The following is a 20,696-nucleotide window of genomic DNA, read 5'->3' as shown; positions in this document are numbered from 1 at the left end:
AAGCTGTAGTCCAAAGGCCATTACTCCCAGGTATTTTGCTGAGCTCTGTGATTTATGAGTCTTGAGCTATCTTTGGGACTCCTTACTTAAGAATACAGGCTGTGCCTGTGTTTTTGACAACACAGGCTTAGGATCTGAATTTGCAATTAGAGCTGTTGAAGTGTCTGCAAATAGGAAGAAGCTGCATCTTTCCTTGCAGGCTTGAGGATTTTGTTTTCTGTAGTAGCATCCCACATAAGGTGCTGTCAGAGAGCAGACTGCTGCTGTTTTGGGGAGTTGGTGCTTTCTTCCATCTGAGCTTACAGCTTCTTTAGATCTTTCTATTGTCTAATTGGATTTTCTGTTTCTGGGTTTATTTTCAGATGGAATCTAGCTGCTGGAAATATGTTATTGAAGTACTGTAATTATGGGTTATTTCTTTACCAGATCTGTTCATGAATACTTGGCACAAGCTAATAGAACAAGATTTGGTTTAAAACCACTTTGGCTTTGCCACCGTTGCTGCCCCCGCTTTGCCAGCAGCTCCTAAGAACCGATTCCTTTGCACAGCAGTAGTTCTAATATAAATTGTTCCTGGAAATCTGCATGCCTCTCTTGACTTTGATTCAGGAATTGCATTAACCTCTCTCATGTGATGGGTGTGGAAGTGAGGCACTGTTTTGACTCCTGGGCAGGGTATTTTTAAGTGTCTTTCTGGGCTGTTTGGGGCTGTCTGTGGATCTGAAGGTGTTCTGCCAAGTCTGGTGGCTTCACTGGGTGCAAAGTCAATTACAACGTCCTGTGTAAGCAATAGGCTCAACAGAACTTATTTGTCAGACATATTGAATGCACCAAGTGTGCGAAGCGCTTTGTGTAAGCACATGAACTTGGCTTGAATTAAGGTTCTGGCAGTCTGGTGGTGGCAGCTCTGTTTTTGTCTGTAGAGAAAGAAAAAGGATCAAGCTGGGGAGATGGCTTGCTTGGCGACCCTGTGAGCTTGTGGCTCTGTGGGGCAGAGCAGAGAGGAGTTCACAGAGAGTATGGTGGTGTGAACTGCAGTAGAGGTGGAATTGCAGGGCTGCTTTTAGCCTTCCAGTTAGGGGCTCCTGCTGTAGCCACAGACACATCTTAGCGTTTTGTCGCACACAAATCATCTCACTTCAGCCCCACGTAAACCCTTCTCCTCTGCTCTGTATCAGCCTGGGAGCTTTTGGCAGCTTTCAGATGAATGTACAATGCCAGGCTGATGATCCTGGCTTAATTTTTCTAGGACAAAATTTGGCAGGCAACAGACTAGGTTGGAAATGAGACTTGCAACCTGGAAAGGTGAAGGTACCCGGGTTCTGACTGGCACTCATTCCTGGCATCTCCCTGCAGGAACATGTCTTTCCCCACATCGCCTGGATGTGTCTAGGAAATGTACAGGGTTGCCAGTAAAGAGGTTGTGCATACATGTAGTTGGATTTTCCTTTTCTTGCTTCATCTGTGATTGAAGATTTTTTCCCCTGTTGTCTCCTTTAGTTGTAATTGGTAGGATTATGTTTCTTGGTTATCTGTGGAATGAACAGAGAAACAGCATGGCTAATGTTATTTCAATAATCTTTGTTGTTATTTTGTTCCTAGTTTGAGGCATCAAGGCTGGTCTTGTCAGAAAGCGTTGAATTAAATAATTGGAAGCAGTACTCATTTATTCTGAGCTTTTGCAGCGAGACGATTAGGTTGTCATACTGTGAGCAGGTATTGCTCCCTGTAAATGCTGGGAGTGATTATAAGGCTTAACGCAGCCATCTGGGACTGAACATATGCACAGTCCTCAAATCTTCATGTCAAGGCCCCAAGAGGAGCAGGGATTTTGTGGTATCGTCTGGTGACAAATCACACCACTTCATCACCGCAGCCATTGGCTGCTGCTTTTTCCTCCTTCAAATCTGCTTCATGTCCGGGTTGGCCTACGGCAGGCCTCATTATACCTTTGCTTTTTTAGGCAGAGTTCTGAACCCTGAGATTTTTTTGCCTGAGTGCAAGCACAAGGGTATGAACACTGGTGGAGAAGCGGGGTGGAAAGTAATTTTTCAAATCTTGTTTCAGCAGTTTAGCTAAAGCTTCCCGTAACTCTGGCCAGGTAACTCAACTCCCTGCTACTGCGGTTATCTTAGCAGAAGAAACAACCAGTCAACCATTATGCCTTTGTTAACCTATAGAATCAGAAGATCAAGATTTTTAATTACATTTGAAAAGGGTTTTACAGTTTTCCTGTATCTTGTATGTAATTTCCAAGCCAAGAGAAATCCCTAGTGCTTTTAAATGAATGCTTTTCTGCCACAAGCTGTCTTTTATCACAGAAAAAATGCCAGGCTAGTCTCACTTTCTTTCATCTCCCTCATTAATATTAAATACATGGCACTTTAATATGGCAGCCAGAGCAAAAGCAGGGAATTTCAGCTAATATCTGACAATGGCAAGCTGAGATGAAAAGATATCAGAGTACTGTCGCTATATATAAAGGAACTGGCATTTTTCAGGAGCACTTGACCTAATGTATGTCAGTTCTTTTCTCCCTCTGCTCCCTTAAATCTTTCCATCTTCAAGTGATCCCTTACATGCTCCTGCCTTTCTCACAGGCCTGGTTCAGTCTTCTGGGAGAGGGAAGTGTTTGGTGCTTGCAGCACAAGTCCCTGGTGTCCAAATGGAGGCAAAAAGTGGCACCAGATCCGGGAGCTCTCGGTGCTGGGGAGAGCCTTCATGGAAGAAGTGTAGACTTGGGCTGCGGGGCATCTCTTCAGCTAAGGTGTGCTAGACTCTCCTGATGTTCTGAATTACAAAGCACCTGGCTGAAAGTAAAAGAATAAACAACTTTACAGAGGAACGCCTCCCCTTCTGGGACGCACAGTTGATGGTCACCGAACAATTGGAACGATTCACGTGGGTTTCTGATGTGTGATTGACTGGGACTGTCAGGGGACCTTGGGTTGTGTGTTTCCAGGTAGCTGGATATTCACCCGGCTGGAAAGCACTCCTGCCATTCAGCATTTGCAGTTGAGCAGTTATTAATTATTAGAGCAATAATTAGCAGAGCCACTTAGGATTAGGGTTTGTGTGGCTGACAGGCTGTGAGTGTTTTGGCCTCTGATTTGGTGTGTGGTCTTGGGCAAATACCTTTGTCTTGGTGCGCCTTTGTCTTCTTGCGCGTGTAAAGCAGGAGATAATTCCCTCTATTGTTTTGTGAGGTGCCAAGCTGTGATCAGAGAATTAACAGCACACCGTAGTTGCCTCTGCAGACCTCGCCCTGTTGCATCGAATCGAGTGAACTCTTGTGGCACAGAGGCTTTACCAGTTTAATTAAAACTGCCTTCAAGAAAATAACTATTCAAATAGGGTAATATGCAAATTGTGTTTTCAAGGAGATGTAACAATAAGGAGGAAGGGTTTAAAGGTGAGCAGTGTGAGTAACTCTGACCTTGTTTCTCTGGGTTTGTGTGAGTGCATCTGAGGGCAATTTTCACGTAGAGCATTCCTCAGAGATACTTAATTTCTCTGGTGTAGGCCAGAACCGTTTAAACACAAAGCCAGAGGTGTTTTGTTGCTTAAACAAAACATTATTTGAAATTGTGGCTTGCCATGTGACTCCTGTCTGTTACTGAACACAGTTACATTTCCTCTAGGTTTGGCTTTGCCAGGAACGGAGCTTGGAAAGGCGCTTGCTTTTTTTTGCTTTTTTTTTTTTTTTTTTTTTTTTTTTCCCAGTGGGATGTGCTTTACAGGATTTTGATATAACCTGAGGAAAGCAGGATTTTCATAGCCTAACCAAGTAACCTGATGATTTCTTCCAGTTGAGCCAGAAAGGCAGAAGTATAAATCCAGGCTAGCTGTGATACAGTTTATGTGCTGTCCTGGTTTCAGTTTGAAGGGAGCTATAAAGTTCACACGGGTTAGAAAATGTTTCTGGCATGAAGTAGGTAGTTGGTCCCTATGTAAAATCCACGGTAAGGAGTCCCAAGGGACGGGTGTGTGGATGTTGTCAGTATCCACACTGTGGTAAATGTATCTTTTTCTGAGCTGTGTGTGCTGAAACATTTTGGCAATTGGAAGCTGCTCAGGGCTGGAGCCTCCCATTCCCATTTTGGTGCCGTGCCTTGCAGAGGAGGATAGTGGCCCAGCATGTGGGGTTCAGTGGTGCTGTGTGGAAGGAAGGAGGATGGAGATGGCTGGATGTGTGACATCCTCCTGTGTAAGCAGGAAGGTAGTGCAAGCCCGCTCTTGAGGTTTATGCTCCATTTGGCACCCTCAGGGCTGCTGAGTGACGTGAGAAAATGTGAATTAAGGCATCAAGCGCCCGAGGAAGGACCTCTCCAGCCTGCGCTGCTGGCCAGGTACAGGCGCAGGCTCTTGGGCTGTGCTGGTGTGTAACGTGGGAGCCCTCATGCTGCACACACAGGCTCAGCTCCTCCTGGACAGCTGTGGGAGGAAGAGCTGGGCATTAGCCTTCCTCTTTGAAGGCTTCCCAAGTTCCTCAGCAGGTATTTATCTGTCAGACCCCAGCTGCTCTGGAATATGAGCAACCCAGGCAGGGCTGCCTGTGGCTTCGTGCATCACCTCCTGCTTTGAGCAACGTGGAGGTGGAGACTGCAATCTTAATAAAGGATATGCAGCAGCAGATCCCTCACTTTGGTTTCTCATTAAATAACTGGAGCCAAGGGCAGAAACGTGCCCCGCACATGGGAATTGTGCCCCAGTTTTGGCATAGGTGGGTCTGCAGCACTTGGAGTTACAGAGCGTGTTAGAGCAAGGAACTCCTTCATGTGAACTAATCTTCCCTAGACCTCTGCAGGAAGCGCTTGCTTGGAGCAGCCTTAATTTGCCTTGGGGTGTGTTTGTCTTCCCAAATCCTTAGGTTTGGCTCCATCAATTTGTGGCAGGATTTACCTGCTCTGTCAGGTCTCTAGAGCCGGGCTGCTGCAGGAGCTGAGGCCGGCGCAGCGGAGCCTGCTCATGTGTCACAGTCCTTCTCAGCTGCCGCGTGCTGTGCGCCGGCACAGCGCTCGGCCAGGCCCAGCAGCCCAGGGCCTTGCTTGTGGAGGGATGCCTGACTGCCTATCCTGGTGCTTCCAGGGAAAGAGAGGAGCTGAGGAGAAAAAGGGGATGAGAAATCTGAGTACTGCAAGCACAAAAAGTTGCAGTGTAAAGTAACCACAGGAGGTGCAAGCTAATGGCAAATCCTCTTGCTTATTGTTGTTATTCAGAGAAGCAGCCTTGCAGAATGTTCCATTCCAGAAGCTGTCCTTGAGCTATGGATTTCAACCAAGAGCAGTGCAATATGTATCATCTGCACTCATAGGGCTGCAAGAGTTTGGATTGTGTTTAGTTTGACTGTTCTGGAGAAATCCGAGCAGCTGGACTGTCCAGAAGCATAGTACTCCAGAGAATTCAGTCTGTTTGCTTTTGGGGTGTAAGGGAGAGTAACACTGGGAGTGTGGGTTTCATTTAACACTGCTCTGTTACAAGCAGTGGCATGGGCTGCTAAAGCACAAGTCTTGACAGGAGGGCAGAAATTAAAATTAAATCTGAATCCAACTGCTTCTGTTTTGCCTTCAAAGTGCAAACATGACTGGGGTGGACAGTCGAAGCAGAATGTGGTGGCCAACATTAATTAATCCGTGGGGGTGGATGCTGGCTCCAGTTTAACCTTCTAGCAGGACTGCTCCAACTGCTAACGGACGTTGCAGCAGCTTGCGTATGGAATAATTTATGAATTTGGAAGAACGCTATTCCGGAGAATGTGGGTGAATGCCAGTGGTTTGCAAACTCTGCCAACGGTCTTGTGAGCGGCGGGCTGCTGTGGGAAAAATAACATTGGATTAGTGCAGGGTAATGTTTGGAAATGTCCCACTTAGCTCCTAAAGCCTGGCCCTTGTGCAGAGCTGTGCTGGACTCTCGACAGGACGCTCAGAAGTAGCAGAAATGCTTTAAATATGCGTCTACTGCATGCACCAAACAAGAAGTGGGGAGCAGCACAGGGAGATGGTTTTAGCTGCAGGCTTTTCCCAGGCAGCCTTGGCAGCATCTTTGTCGTTTGGGAGGACAATTTCCTTGTTCCAGGTAATTGGACTGTCTGGGCAGATGCCAGGTCACTTGATCTTGCAGCTCCAGGGCAGCTGGGTCCCACTCCAGACCTGTCCCCTGGCTTGGGAGCTGGTGTTGGGCGCCTTTGCTGCAGCCAAGGAAGGGACGCCTTTCCTCGGCACCAGACTCCAGAGCCGGATGTGAGCCCAGCAGCACTCCAGGCCTCTTTCCAGCTTTTCAGGCTCCTGCTTTTAATTAAACTGTCGCGACACTGGGACAGCCGGAGGATGACTGAGATACCAGAAGCCAAAGGTCCGGCTCACAAAGGTGTATGGGAGCCTTGGAATGCGGATGGGAAGCCTTGGACAGCACACAGGGCAGGATCAGTGCCTGCCTCCCGCTAATGGTGGTTTATTTACTCTCTGCTCATCCATCTATTCTGTGGCAGGGCTGAAAACATCTCTGAGGTCTGGTTTCAATAACCAAGTGTGTCCTCACAGCTGAGGGGAGCCTTAGGTGATAGCTACTCCTTTGCAAGCCTTCACTCTGCACAAGTTGATGTGCACTGTTTACCTGTGAGGATCTTTGTGGATTTGAGATAAATACAGAAGGCTCCAAGGAGATTTGCTGTACTTGATCTGCGTTACCTGGCGTTTCTTTGCACTTCATGCCTCTAGGCTCGGTCCCATGATAGAGCAATGCTTGTCTCTGAGCAGCTGCCTGCCTGCTGGATAACTTGTTCTCCTCTTGGAGCTTATCCCTTTGCCAGCCATGAAAACATCTTCCCTCACACTTCCTGGCCAAGTGTTGCTTCTGCTGTGTGTGTAAACGACTGCTGGCTGCCTCTCTTGTTACAAATGCCCATTGTTCCAGTGGACAGGTTGAAATGCAGCGTGATCCTCAAATGTTCTGGAGATTTGACACATACCACAAGCTCTCTGAACGTGCAGCTCTTCCAGAGGCTGTGTTGGCATGGATAACTTGGGAAGAAGTAGCAGCTAGGTGAAGTCTGGTTCTGGAGCTAATGTGGGGGGAATGCACCAAATGCAGTTGATAGTAGGTTTGGGACCAAGTCTTTGGAATTATGTGTCAGTCCAAAGAGAATTGTCTTGTTAGAGGATTCATTTAATTAGCATCTGGAATGTAGCCACTATAATGTAGGTTTGTTTGTAGAAAGATGGTTAGTACTTTCCTTTAAGAATTGTTGTTTTCTACATGTAGATGTTCAAATAATAGGGTTAATAAAACTTAACAACTCCCAAAAGGAAAATATTTTTCTCTTGCTTATTTTCTTGTGCTGTACATTTAGACACTGTTCTCATTGTTGGGTTTTTTTTTGTTGGTTGGCTTTTTTTTTTTTTTTTTTGGGCTATCTATGTCCCTTTTTCTAGAGCAGAAAGGAAAATTGTTCACCAACAAAAGCTAAGGTTATGGAAACTACCAGTTGACTGAAGGAAGGTTCAGGGGCTGGAAGCATCTGAATCTGCTGACACAAGGGGACTCAGGGGTGTCACTGGAGCCTCCAAAGCCCTTGCAGTGAGGGGAGGTGGAGGAAAAGGGTGACTGTACAGGCTTGTGCTTTAGTAGCAGCCATTGATGAAAGGGGACGTGGGGAGGTTTTTCCATATGCAGTGGCTTATGCCACTTTTGCATCTGCCTTTATTTGCATTATTAGGATTACACTAATAAATCTGCTCCAAACCTGCTTGAAATCCCTGATGCTGTGACACTGCTGTTTGCCAGAGCTGTGCACGCTGCCCCTTGCCAGGATGCAGCCCTGGGGTGGAAGCTGTGCTCACACAGCTCAGGAGGCTGCTGCGTCCACCCAGCTGTGGCCTCATTGCCTTTACAATAAAATCCCGCCTGCACCAATGACATTTTTTATTTTCTTCCCCAGGATTTGTTGCCCCAGTTACAGAGGTGTTTGGAAAAGAGGATCCTGCAAAATAACCTTGTCAGATAAGCTTGGTGTTGGGTGTCATTGCCTCTACTTGAGGGGAAGATCCTTGCCCACTGCGTCGAGTTCCCAGGCTCATCTCCTGTGGAAAAACCCTTTTCTTGTAGGGCGATGGTGCTGCTTGAGCCACCTTTGGAGGCCACCATGGGCTTTGGATTTCCTTGCTGGTGTGTTGGCAGGGGAGGCTGAGGATGTGTTCTGGAAAGGGCAGAGATGGGCAGCTGCCGGAGGGGGTTGGGCTGTGCTGCATCAGACAGAGACCTTGGTGGCCTGTGCTGTGCTGGGGACTTGTTCTGTCACGTCCTTCACACTGGGTTACTTTGTCACCAGCAGCTGGAATGCAAGGAAAGCCTTATCCCTTTTTGGGGGTGGGCAGGAGCAAGATAAACTCCAGAACACAGGCGTGGGACTCTTGATACTTCTGGGAGTTGGTGTAAATCTCTGGAATGAAAGGTTTATCTCTGCTCCAGCTCAGAAACTCTAGCTGTCAAGCTAATCCTTGGATTCCTTGTGAGTAGAGAGTTAATCCTTTCTTCTGGTGCTGTAAATGTTTATTTAGCCGTGCCTTTATGGAGTTTAGATGCTTTGGAGTGTATGTTGGGCAACTGCTGGTGTCCTGTCCAGGGACTCTTCATGGCTTGGAGCAACACTGGGATTGTAGAGGCCATCACACGTCTTTGTGGTCCTGCTCCTTAGCAAGTGATGGATATGGAGAGGACTGTGGGAACATTCCTGGCATGTGAGAAATGTGTTTTCTGTCTATCAGCTCCAGAAATGTGAAGTTTCTGTAGCAGTTATCAGTGCAGCAAAACACAAGGAGGATAAAAAAACTTCTAGTCCCATCTCCTAACAATCCCACTGTTATGGCTGTGCTGCAGACCTAGATCACATGTCCTTTTCTCTAGAGGAACTCTGGCCAGGGAAGGTTTTTGGAAAGACAAAACATGGTCTTTTAAGGTAACCACAAAAATTTTGAGTTAGTGAGGTGGAGGGAAGGAAGTAATTCAGTTGAAATACAGAATTGCTCCTATTCATAAAAATTTTAGTGTTGACTTTCCCTGTTTAAGGCAGGAAAACCAGGACTTGCTGAAGGCAAGTGGGGAGCTTTATTGCTTTGAGGCAGTTGAGAGCTCAAAGTCTATGGACTAGTATTTCCAAAACTGTCAGCCAAATAATTGAGTAAACCTTTGCCTTTTCCTCTGCATGCACATCAGCCCAACTTAATTCCACTTTCCTTCTTGCTGAAGATGAAAAAACTGTGTGCTAAGGCAAACAGTATTTGTAATTTTCAATATTTATTGATTACTGACCTTTTCTTATTCACGGTGAAGGATTTCTCTGGCGCCTTGGAAGAGCTTTGTGTGCCACGAGGGGCTCTGTGTGTTCTGTTTCCCTTTTTGGAGCAGATGTGAGGGCTGTGGCTCAACACACAGCATATTAGACCCTGCCATGAAATCATTCAAAGTTGGTTCTTTTGCTCTGTTTTCTGGTTGCTAGTGGGTCAGAATCACACTCAAGTGTACCTGTTGCTGGTGAGGGTGCCAACACTGGATTTGGCTAAACACAAGATGTTTTCTCTGGCCTTTTACGTAACAACCTTAGTGCAATACATGCACATGCACGTTGTGTATGGATTTAAGAAGAGCTGGTCTGAGCCAGCTCTTTTCAATCCAGTTGGTACTGGTGTGCTGGACCAGTGAAGTTTCCCTGGGGAATTCCTGTGTATCTAGCACTTATTTGGACTCTAGAAGTCTTGGTAGGGATTTTTCAAGGAGCTGGGTGATGATTAGTTTGAAGTTAGGATCTGTTTATACTCACTCCTGTGGTACCTGGGCATGGGATAAGCCATGTGTGTATGGACATCTGTGTTACCTCAGGGTTTAGGTGTGAAGACAGCTACTGTGATAAATCTGAACTCTTTAGTCCGGAATCAAGAGAAGTGGTAAATAAATGACCTGAAGCTGGGTGCTTTGGTAGGCACAACTCTGGTGCTCTGCTTGGGAATTGGGTCTTTGCAGATACTGGCAGCAGGGCACAGCATTAACATGGATCCTGCTTCTGAGTCCCAGGGATAATTCATTATCCAGAGTATGATCTGAGGCGCCTTCCAGTCCTGGGGCTTGTTGTGAATAGGAGCTGACCAAACGAGCCCTTGATGTGTGGCTGCAGCTTTTCAGGAAGGAGCACACGGGGGTAAGGAACTGTGAGGCAGCCCTGCCTGGCTATGCCTTTGCCACCTCAAGGAAAGCTGCTGCTTTTTGTGTCCCAGTGGCCCTTAATGTGAGTCAGGTATTGGAACAGTGCTGCCTTGTTACAGCTTTGTAAGCAAGCCCATTGGGCTGCCTTCCTTTCTCAAAATCCTTCTCCTCTGGTTGTGTTCACAGCCCTGACAACAGGACTGGAGTTGGTGGAGGCCTGGGGAAGGTTGGGGGAAAACCTGGCAATGGGGTCAGATGCTCTGTTGCCAGGTTTGTCTTAATTCTACCTTTTTGTGCCTGGGGGCAGTGTCTCAGAGAGCTCCCCTCCTCTCTGTGGGTGTAACTGGAATCTTGCTGAGTTCATGTATCACCCTTCCCTCTGTATTAGGTCCTGTGTCACGCTTTGCCTCCAGCTTTGAGCAAAGTATAGATCCAATGACTTAATGGTCTGTGGTGCAGCTGTTTCAAGGCTATTTTAAGTGCATGACAGTGAAATACAGAAGGAAATGGCTGTTGGGTTTTCCCTCTCTGCTGCCTTGCTGGGCAGTATCTCTATCGGTGGTGGTGTGGCACTGTGCAGCCAGAAGGGCTGGAAAAGGGCAAAGAACTGAAAAAGAGAGAAGTGTTTCTGATGGCCATATAGCAACATGCCTTCCTGCTGTCTCCCAGCATGGCTTCTGTCCTTCCATGGGAGTTGTTTTTAACTCTTAAGGTGGCGAGTTCTCAAGTCTGGCAAAAACTGGGCCTTCTCTGGCACTGGCTGGTGTCAGCTGGCCTGGAGTCACAGCCTGACCCGTGTGCCGTGTCACTGTGCAGCGTTTCACGCGAAGGAACGTGCAGCTCTCTGCGCTGTGCCTGGCTGGGGGAATGAATGGTGGGGATGCTCCAAGGGGTGGGTTTGCCCTTCCCTGTGCGTGGCATCGCACTGTCTCCTGAAGCGGGAGGAGCGCAGGGCCGGCGTGGGCAGCTGGCAGGAGCAGCAGCTCCTATTTTATGCCCTCAGCCTCGCACAGGCGGTCAGAGAGGCAGTTGCACGTCGTCCTCCTGTCAGCAGAGAGATTGGCCAGAGAAGCAGAGAGCATCTGGTTCTCATTGGGCTCTGCCTTTGGATGGTCTTCATTCTTGTTTGTCACATTATGTCTTTTTTTTTTCCCTTCCTTCCTCTCTCCTCTTTTTTTTTTTTTTTTTCTTCCCTTCAGTGAGTTTACAAGCCTTGCTGGAATGCACATATGGTCCTTATCATCCCTGAAGTCCAGCTTTTTTTTCCTTTTGCTGGTTAGCAGTTTGTGACATCAGGGGCTGTTAGAAGCATTAGTCACTTTGCCTCCAAATAGAAAGGTCCGTGGTTTTTGGAAACCTATGGAGGAAAATGTCGTTTATGTCAGTTCTTGGCGTACATGGAACTGTGAGTGCTCTGAGCTTGTGCTGACCTTTAGCCAAACATTTTGCCTGTAAGACAAATGCTCGTTCCCACTCTCTGCTGCCCCTCCTGAATTGTCAGATTTTGCTGACTTCCCTCTTTCCAGAAGAATGCAACTCTATCCTTTTCCCTCCGTGCTCCTGCCGAGTTGCAGCAGCTTGCCAATGTAAGCAGCTCCCCTCGCTTCCCTGCCGGCGTGCCCCGGGGGTGCGGGACCAGAGGGGCTGGATGGGCCGCGGGAAGCGTGTCCTTGCCCTGTGGCAGCGCTGGAAACCAGGGTATTTGGTGCTGTGTGTCCGGGAGGTGGGCCTTGTGCTTCCCATCCCCCAGAGAGAGCATCGCTCCCGTGTGTTACTGCCTGTGGAAATGTGACCAGCATCACCCAAGTCTCTGGGGGCATCTGCTCAGGGGTACCCCTTGCTTTGTCTCGGTGGCAGCCTCCTTTGGCTGGAGGTTCCCCAGACCTGTGAGATTTTATCTGTGGAGCAGTATTTTCTGCAACGGGGGGCAGCACAAGTCCCAAACCTGCCCTTCCCCATCTGCTGCTGCCCAGTGCATTGTTGGTCAAGCTGCTCCTGGCCTTCCTGCCCAAAATAACCTTTTCTGCCATCCTGATTCTTGGGGAGTAAAAGGAAAATCCAGTATATTCAGGGAGAGCCTTTTTGTATTCCCTGTGACCTCCCTGTTCAATGAGCAAGAGAGCCATATGTGGCATAGCTCTGCTGACAGCGTTCCCTGTTCCTGGGGGTAGAGACCTGGCTCCTTGCTGTTGTGGTAGATGTTGCTGGAGGGCTGGGGCAGGGGACTGGTGAGGAGCTGTGTGTCCCTAGGCCAGCTGCAGCTGGTGCCAGCTTTTATCCAGGAAGATCAAGATGGTTTCCTGCAGTCCATCCCTCAGGGACAAGAGCTGCAGCAGTGAGTCACTGGTGGGTTGGGGGCAGGGAGGGAGGCACAGATCTTCATGGCTTGATTGACACATTAATGTACAGAATGAGAGCATGCCTTCCACAGGGGTCTGCTCTCCCTGTTGAGAGAAAAGGGGGGGAAAAAAGAAAGCAAGGGGGAAGAAAAACAACCAAGGACCTCCCAGACTTGAGTAACTTGTGCAGACGTTTGCCCAAGCCTGCAGCCAGCCAGCAGCAGCATGGAGCCAGGAACTCCCCCTCCTCTGCTGGTGACACTGATGGTTATCTTACCCTGAAACAACAGCCAAGAAGTCCTTCCTCTCTTTCTGAACTGATTAACTGATTGGTTGCTATCAGCCCGTTTCTTCTGGCCTCCCTGCATGCCGAGGAGGGGAAGGGAGTTGTTCTTGCTTTCCATGTTCTCCCCGTACTATTCATAAATCCATTTGTCCAACAGTTAAGGGTTTGGCCATCCCATAATCCTGTGTAAGGAAGGGGAGCGGAATTATGGGTGCTGTTAGGAGGAACAGGGAGCTTGGCTCTGGCATGGACACTGGGAATACTTGGTACCCTGCTGGCAGGGACATCAGCCCTTGGGTTTAACTCTGGGAGGGGAATAGATCTGTCTCCTCCTTACTACTCCTTGCTTCTGTGCTCCTGCTCTTGCCTGAGCTGCTTTTTATCTGAGCAGACTAAACTATCCCTGAGGTCCCTAGCTTTGGATGCAGCATGTAAGATGATTTGGCCAAGTAATGAGTCAAAAATGTTGCTGATTTGAGCTGCTGACAACAATAAAAGCTTTTAGAGTTTCTTGAAGGTGCCTCCTGTCGTGTGGCCTCAAATAACTAAACACTTGCTTCATATTTGGGGTTGAGCTCGATATTTTGCATACCAGCCTTTTTCCCCTCTTGAATTTGAGGCTGGTTTTTGTTTTCTTTAACTCTTGGGAGGCCGTGTGAAGCTGACCCCCAGCCGCCAGCAGCAGTGGGCCGGGGGGGGCCGAAGGGGAATGTTTTGCCAGCAGCCTTAAAGCAAAAGGGGCTCAGCCAGGAGCTTGCTTGGATTGGGGAATAGCCACCATCATGGGTAAGTCCTGAGCGAGGAGAGCAGACTGGAGACTGGGACAATAAATATCCTTGTGGAACTCTCTCCTTGGCCCTTTTTTCTGCCTGGGAGAGGAGCAACTTTGCTTTGTTTCCAGTCAGCTGCCAGACAATTTCGGAAGCATGAAGACTCAGCTCTGCTTTGGGCTGCCTCTGGAGGAGTGACATAGGACCCACCTTTATCTCCAGCTCCCCATCCATACACTGCTCCTGATGCCAGTGAGGAGAAAAACTTCCTCTTCATTCCTGCTGGCTATGCCAAGCCCTTGTGGCTTGAGAGGAATGAGCTGACTCTCCTTGCACGTGCCTCATCAGCTGAATTGTTTTATATAGCTTCACTGATTCCTGTCCAGCCAAACCCACTGTTTGCCACAGAGCATCCATTACAGCATTGCTTGACCTGTGAAACCATTGCCACCAGGAGCTATGTGTGGAAAAAAAACAGATCTGAAACAGCCGTGACAGGGTTCTGAGGCTGCAAACCCATTCTTGCCTTTTGCAAGGCATTTTTACCCCCTTAAAATGAAGAGCAGTGGGATGTGAGTGCCTGACAATCAATCTCTTTATATAAAGTGATGGTAGGTAGTATTTGCTGTGCCTCTGGGGGCCTGTCTCTGCTTAACTTACCCCTTCCCTTCCCTTGCTGCAGTTAAAACCAGCAGCTGTGATAACAGCAGCTCGAAGATCGTTGTTGATCCAAGAAATATCGACTGTGGGATGCCTTGTAGGGCTCTCTGCAAAAAGAAGTCAAGTGATCAGCATCTTTCCCAAGAAACAAGCATTTATTTGTTCATGTCACCCCTTAGTTTTTGTAGGGGTTAGCACAGCTCTGGCTGTGGATGGTATGGGAAGAGGGAGGGAAACGATGCCCTGTAATGTGGGGTTCAGTAAAGGATACGTGACTGCCTTGAGGAAGAATTTAAGCATACAGACTGCTTTTGCGATGTCTTAAGCTCTCTAACGTGTGACAACCTCCAGACACCCAAGTCTAGCAGCACATCTGGTGCAAATGGGCTGATCTCTGCAGGAGCCTGTGGAGCTACCATGAGTTTTACCCGTGCTCATCCATGGATCCTGGAGCTGGGAGCAAGGAGAGGTGCTTGCCAAGCAGTTACTCCTTTAGTGTGCTTCTAAGGAGTCAGTACTTGAGACACTGACACTTGTCTGTGGTTACCAAGGCCTCTCCCAGGACTGTGGGTCTGTGAGTGACTCCTGAGAAGTTGTTGTAGTCCAGTTGAGTGCTGGGCAAAGGGAGGAGTTGTGCTGAGCTCTGCTATCTGAGGGCAAATGAGGGATGGGGTTGGGAAGAAGGCAGTGAGGCAGCGTGATGAAGTGCCTTTCCACTTGGGCTGAAGCACCTGAGCAGCACTGCTGGCTTCCTCTGGAAGAGGAGCTGTGTGGCAGGAGGAGCAAATCCATGCTTGTAGCATTCCCGTGGCTTGTTGGTGCACACAGGAGCTCTGGGGTGGAGCAGCAGCCGTGTCAGCCTTCAAGTGCTCTTCAGCCCGAGGTGCCCACTTCTCAGTGGGGTGACTCAAACCCAGCCCACTGACTGTGCTGGGGAGTTTGTCATGGCAGTTTGCAGCTGGCGAGGCAGGGCCATCTGACTTAGCATCCCCTTGTTGTTACAACACTTGTGCTCTGCCAGACCGAAAGCGTGACTCATTTGCCTGCTCTGCTGCTGATACCCTGAGCAATCAGGCTTGTTGCTCTCCAGCAGAGGCTTCCTTTCCTTGTGGATGAAGCTATCCTGTTGAAGGGGTGAAAGCGGGAGCAGAGGCCTGGCTGCAGTGGCAAGTGGTTGTGCAGCGTGTGCCCCCCTTTGCTCTGGAGAGAAGCAGCCTGAAGCTCCCCCAGAAATGTGTCGGCTTTCCAAGGGCATCTGCATGCTGCAGAACTGGCTTTGTTTGTGTGTGGAGGAGAGAGCTAGAAATCTAGTTCCTTTGGCTCTCCTGCCTCCTCCAGAATGTGTAACCGTGGGCCTTGTGCAGAGCTGCAGCTATTTTCTGTGTCTGCTCTGCTTAGGGAGATGTGCTGCATCCTGGGAACACTGAGGGAGGTGGATGCTGGCGTTTGTGTTTCATCTCTGCCTATGCCTCAGATCTTTTCACCAGTGTTTTGATGTTTTGAGCAGATATCAGGCCAGTCTTGTCTCCTGCTGTGCAGCATAGCCTGTGAAAAATACTTGGCATTGCCAAGTGAGGAGATAGTTTTTGTTTATTCCATTGTTGATGTTTGCCATTTGCAGAGAAACAAACAAAGCAAGGGTAGGGGAATAAACCAGAGAAGGTCTGCAGCAAAAATAACTGACACAGATGCGAGAGATGAGTCTAACTCCTGTTCCTGCTGAGCAACTGATGATGAGGCAGTACTTGCTTTCCCAAAATATATCAGGGAAAGAGATACTGGTGCTGTGCTGAGGGATGTTCATCACCCACCACTTTGTGTGAAGCCTGTGAGTCATGGGCACTTTCTGCTTTCTGGGATCTGCTCTGAGCTCCCTTCACTTGATCATAAACCCAAGCCCAGTGTTTTTTTTTTTTTTTTTTTTTTTTTTTTTTTTTTTTTTTTTTTTTTTTTCCAAAAGTACTAATGTTACAAATCTTTAATTTAACCCATTCACATCTTACATCAATCCCAGGGCCTTTTCCAGGGGAATCCCCACTGGGGGTGAATGAAGTGATGGTCTTTCTGGGTGTTTTTTCTTTACCCAGCCTGAGTGAAGGAGGTGGCATCTCTTAATCACCTTAAGCTTCTGTGGTGTGGTGCTGGTGAGTAGCTCCCAGCACACAGAGGGGTGGAGGTGAACAGGCTGGTAAATTGGCATTTAGCTATGGACAAGCCTGGTTTAGATGCTGAGAGAAGGCTCAGGTGTCTATCACAGGTGCCAGGCTCTGTGTGCCAGCATGGCAGAAAGGAGCTCTTTGCCCAGACTCCTGGCACAGACTGAGACATTTTCACTTGGAGATGTTGCTTTTCTCAGGGAGTTTTTGTGCACTCAGCCCAAATGTAACTAGTTTCTCCCTGCAACTGGTGGCTGGTCTATTGTGTTCTGAGGAGGGAAGTGGAGCTGCTCAGCAATTGTGCAGTGAGTGGGAAGTCCTCCTCTGCTTTTGATTCTTAACAACCAAAGAGTTGTCTGTGTCTGGTCCAAAGCCCACTGATTTTGTGGAAAGAAGCTGGCACTTCCAGCATCTTTAAACCAGGCTGAGGCTGCCCACGACTGTACTTTATTGTGGCCTGGGGGGAGTGACTCCATTGGAAGGGCTTGGGTTTGAAGAAGGGTTCCAAATTAAGGCCAACAAACTTTAGGAGAAAGATGTTGGAAAATAACGGCACAGCTGCTCCAGGTCTAACAAGTTTGTGGGTTTTTTTTTTTTGTTTGCTTGTTTTACTTGTGACCTTGGCATAACTGTGACTTGCCAGGGAAGGGGTAACTGGGGTGGCTTGTTTTTCCTCAGAGCTTCTGTGTGGATTGCCATACAGCTGCTGTGGGAAGGACCCAGATACAATCTGGGGAGTGTGTCAGACCTCCCTTCTGCGAGGTTTGTGCTGCTCCCTTGCCCTCCACAGATCAGCTTTGGGGTACTGAATGTTGTCAGCTCAAGCCCCTGAGCAGCTGAGGAGGAGAGCGAGTCACGAGGGGTGACTGGCACCTCTGGGCTGCCTTGCCTGGCTTCTTTTCCTGCTGAGGACATGCACAGGCAGCACCAGGGGCTTTGTAGGTCACACAAGAAATGCTGGGAACGGTGCCCTGCTTGCTCACCTCGTGTCAGATGAGGTTATTTGTAAAAACCAAGGCGTGGCAGAGCAGCAGGCTCGCTTTATTCCCTTCCTGGAAAAGCGGGAAAGAGTTTCAGCTGGCTTTAGTGGCACAGTTGCTATCTGAGCTGTGTCCTGCTGTGGAAGGGTTGCAGGAAAAGGGCAAGAATGTTGGCATTTCCCTTATAAGCCTGGGAGGACAGAGCAAGTCTGAGAGCTGCTCCTTCCCTTTGGCACACTGAGCCAAGGAAAGCACCACCTTGGCTCTCAGCTCGCCTACACAGGTGTCTATCAGGAGTAGCTTTTGGAGCTGCAAGCAGGGCCATATCACAACCTGTGTCACGCCTCAGTGTGCTTCTTGAGGGGACCAGCCTCACTGGGAAGTTTGGGGCGTTTCCCATGCTGCTGGGGAAGTTCTGAAGTGGAAGTTTGGCTGTTTTCTGCTGTGTAGCTGTGCAGTGGACACGAAGGAGGCAGCCTCAGCTGCTTCCCCAATTGAACAGAACCTGGTAGCTCTGACCGTGTTCCACTCTCTTTTCCAGGTGTCTGCCAAAATAATCTTAGGGTAATCCTATGGGATGCTGGGGCCTCTGAAACAGCATTTGAGTGTTGCAGATTGGTAAAGAATCATGGTTTATTGGTGGCAGGCACAGAGAACCAGTGTGATGGTGTTTGACTTGGGGATGTTTTAGCTCCTGAGCCCCACAGCAGAGATGGATAGAAGGAAAAGGAGAATGCATTTGGGAGGGACACTCAAGACACAGATCCTGCGTCCCAAAAGCCTCTGTGTCCTTAACACAGTTCTGACAGGACTTTTTTCCTGCCAGAGGTGTTGTAACCCTGCTGAATGCTTTTCTCCTGGCTCTTACAGAACGATGACCTCAGGAACCTGTCCCTGTCCGGCCACGTGGGCTTCGACAGCCTCCCGGACCAGCTGGTCAACAAGTCAACATCACAGGGCTTCTGCTTCAACATCCTGTGTGTGGGTAGGTCACCTGCTGGCCCCTCAGGGGGCACAGCCCCACATTCACACCTTCTCCACCTGCCCAAGGCAGGGCTGAGGCACTGCAGGCCATGCTTGTCTTCTCTGAGTTGCTCCACAGTGGAATCTAGTGTTCCCCTTTCCCCTTTCTCTGCCCTGTCCCCTGAGTCAGAGCATGGCAATTGCTAGCTGTTAAAATCTGTCCCTTGGATCATCCAGCAGTTCTGCTTTCCCCAAAGGCTGCCTGTAAGGAAACTGAGTCAACTTGGGCACTAAATGTATTTTTGAAAGGATGTTAACTTAAATCTGCTTTTCTCTGGCTTGGGTGTGGAGGCTGTCTCTCACCAAATTGCATTCCTTCCCTTCCAGGGTTTGCCTGTATCCTTACATTCTTAGCTTCTCCACTTGGAAACGATGCCATTTTTAGTCTCCAAATGATGTACTGGAGAACAAAGCCTGTCACCTGTCCTCCGCTGTATTTAATCTGGAAGTTGGTTTAGTAGCCTGAGTTACTTTTCCCAAATTGTTCACAGGGTGAAATACGAGGAGGCAACATCTCCTCTTGGCTGTGGGGAGGTAGCTGCTGTTTTGGTACTCTGTGGATACTCCGCAGTTGGAAATCCATTTATCAGCCCCAGGGAGCTGTGAGCCAAGCCAGCTTTGGCTTGTCAGTGAACCCAGAGTTTGGTTCTGTAAAGGGACAAAACTGCTGGGTTTTTCTCTTAGCTTGGCAGTGCAGGCTGCAAGCATCATCTTTGCATTCATTGTTCGTTTAAGCCTCCAAGGGGGGAGTATTGTCCCTTCTAATTAGTTACATTAATTAGCTGGAAAAACCCCACAACCCTCTGACTGTGGTTTTTCTACAGCAAATGGAGGATTTCTGTGAGCTGCCTGAAAAGAAATCTAGCAAACCCAACTCCTCTCTGTAGCTTTGTGTGTGAAAGGAGGAGATAAGAGAATAGTTGTACTCCTGCACACTTGAGCTCCCAACCCTCACGTGACTCTCGTAGCAGCATGAAACCATTTCAATCCAGCAGGGAACAGCCCGATTAGCAGGCAGCTCTTTGATCAAAATGGCATAAATTAATTGCCTTTCTCTCTTGAAGTAAATATGCCTTTCTTAGCGTGACTTAATATGTCTCCATTAGCAATTTGATCCACCTCTTTTTTCCTTGTGAAATGTGCCCGTCCACCGATTTTCACCCCATATTAAAGTTTCACGCAAACTGCTGCAGCTGGCCAAGGAACAGAAATCTCAGCCCTGAAAAAAATTATTGTTTAAAGTTGTGATTTGAGAGAGGACACGGTTAAATTCAGTGTTGTGAGACTTCTAATTGGGATGTGAAATGCTACAGAGCCGATCTGGCATACAGCACAGCAGTTCACATCAGGTGCTCCCTAAAATTTGCGGCTTCAGCCGTGGGCAGTCTGTGCCATCAGTTTAGGACTTGGCTTTCCGTGTGAGTTGCCTCAGCCCACCCCTGCTCACAGCACGGGTAGCAATAGCTGTTTGAGAGTGTAATTGCTAAAGAAACGGTTTTGACTGAAAAATGGGATTTAGGCTAATGCTTTTGTCCATGTTACTAATTGCACCGGGGATTAGTGAAACTGTAATAGTTTAAAAAGTTGGTATTTAAGCAGTGTGCCTTTTTTTTTTAAGAACTCCCTATATGTTTCTGTGTCTCAGATTTTTATTGTCTTAAGTTGCACTATGGGTTTTGGATGATCTTCTTGAGACAACAAAACTGCCTTTAAAAGGCTGAAACAAAATCAGGGAATCAGACGTGGAGTTGAGAGAATTAAGAACTTGCTACCCTAAAGAAAGTTCCTGTGTCAGTCCTGGGGCACTGGTAAAGATGGGGACTGTCTGTGAAGACATCTGTTCCCGCAGGGATTATCTTGCTTAGCGATGTGCATGTAGCCTAATTCCACCGCTACCCAAGGGGAGTAACTCCTTAACGTGGCGAACGTGCCAGAGAAGGAGGCACGGGAGAGCAGCGGCGCCGTCCTGACGCTTCCTCTGTCTGCTCAGGTGAAACCGGCATCGGCAAGTCCACGCTGATGGACACTCTGTTCAACACCAAGTTCGAGAGCGAGCCCGCCACGCACAACGAGCCCGGCGTCAGGTTGAAAGCGCGGAGTTATGAGCTCCAGGAGAGCAACGTGCGGCTGAAACTGACCATCGTGGACACGGTGGGGTTTGGCGATCAGATCAACAAGGATGACAGGTAATCCGAGCTCTGCCGGGAGAGAGATCGCAGTGCTGGTGCGCTCTGAGGTCTCCAGGGCCTCCCTCTGTGGACAGCAGGTCCCTCGCTGTTCTGGGGGTG

The 20,696-nt window shown here is 48.6% G+C and overlaps 1 protein-coding gene across 3 annotated transcripts in view; it reads left to right on the top strand.

Moving 5' to 3' along the window:
- SEPTIN11 (septin 11) overlaps positions 1-20,696 on the top strand; it is a 69,177-nt gene that overhangs the window by 30,970 nt on the left and 17,511 nt on the right. For all 3 annotated transcript variants that reach the window (XM_053940213.1, XM_053940214.1, XM_053940212.1), the window contains 2 exons: positions 18,256-18,370; positions 20,399-20,594. In XM_053940213.1, the coding sequence (XP_053796188.1) occupies positions 18,256-18,370; positions 20,399-20,594 (311 nt within the window). The remainder of the gene's footprint in view (positions 1-18,255; positions 18,371-20,398; positions 20,595-20,696) is intronic.

This window comes from Vidua chalybeata, chromosome 4 (assembly GCF_026979565.1).
Source record: "Vidua chalybeata isolate OUT-0048 chromosome 4, bVidCha1 merged haplotype, whole genome shotgun sequence".
Lineage (NCBI taxonomy): Eukaryota > Metazoa > Chordata > Aves > Passeriformes > Viduidae > Vidua > Vidua chalybeata.
The sequence above is the reverse complement of the archived record's forward strand: the minus strand, read 5'-3'. Positions and strand labels throughout refer to the sequence as shown.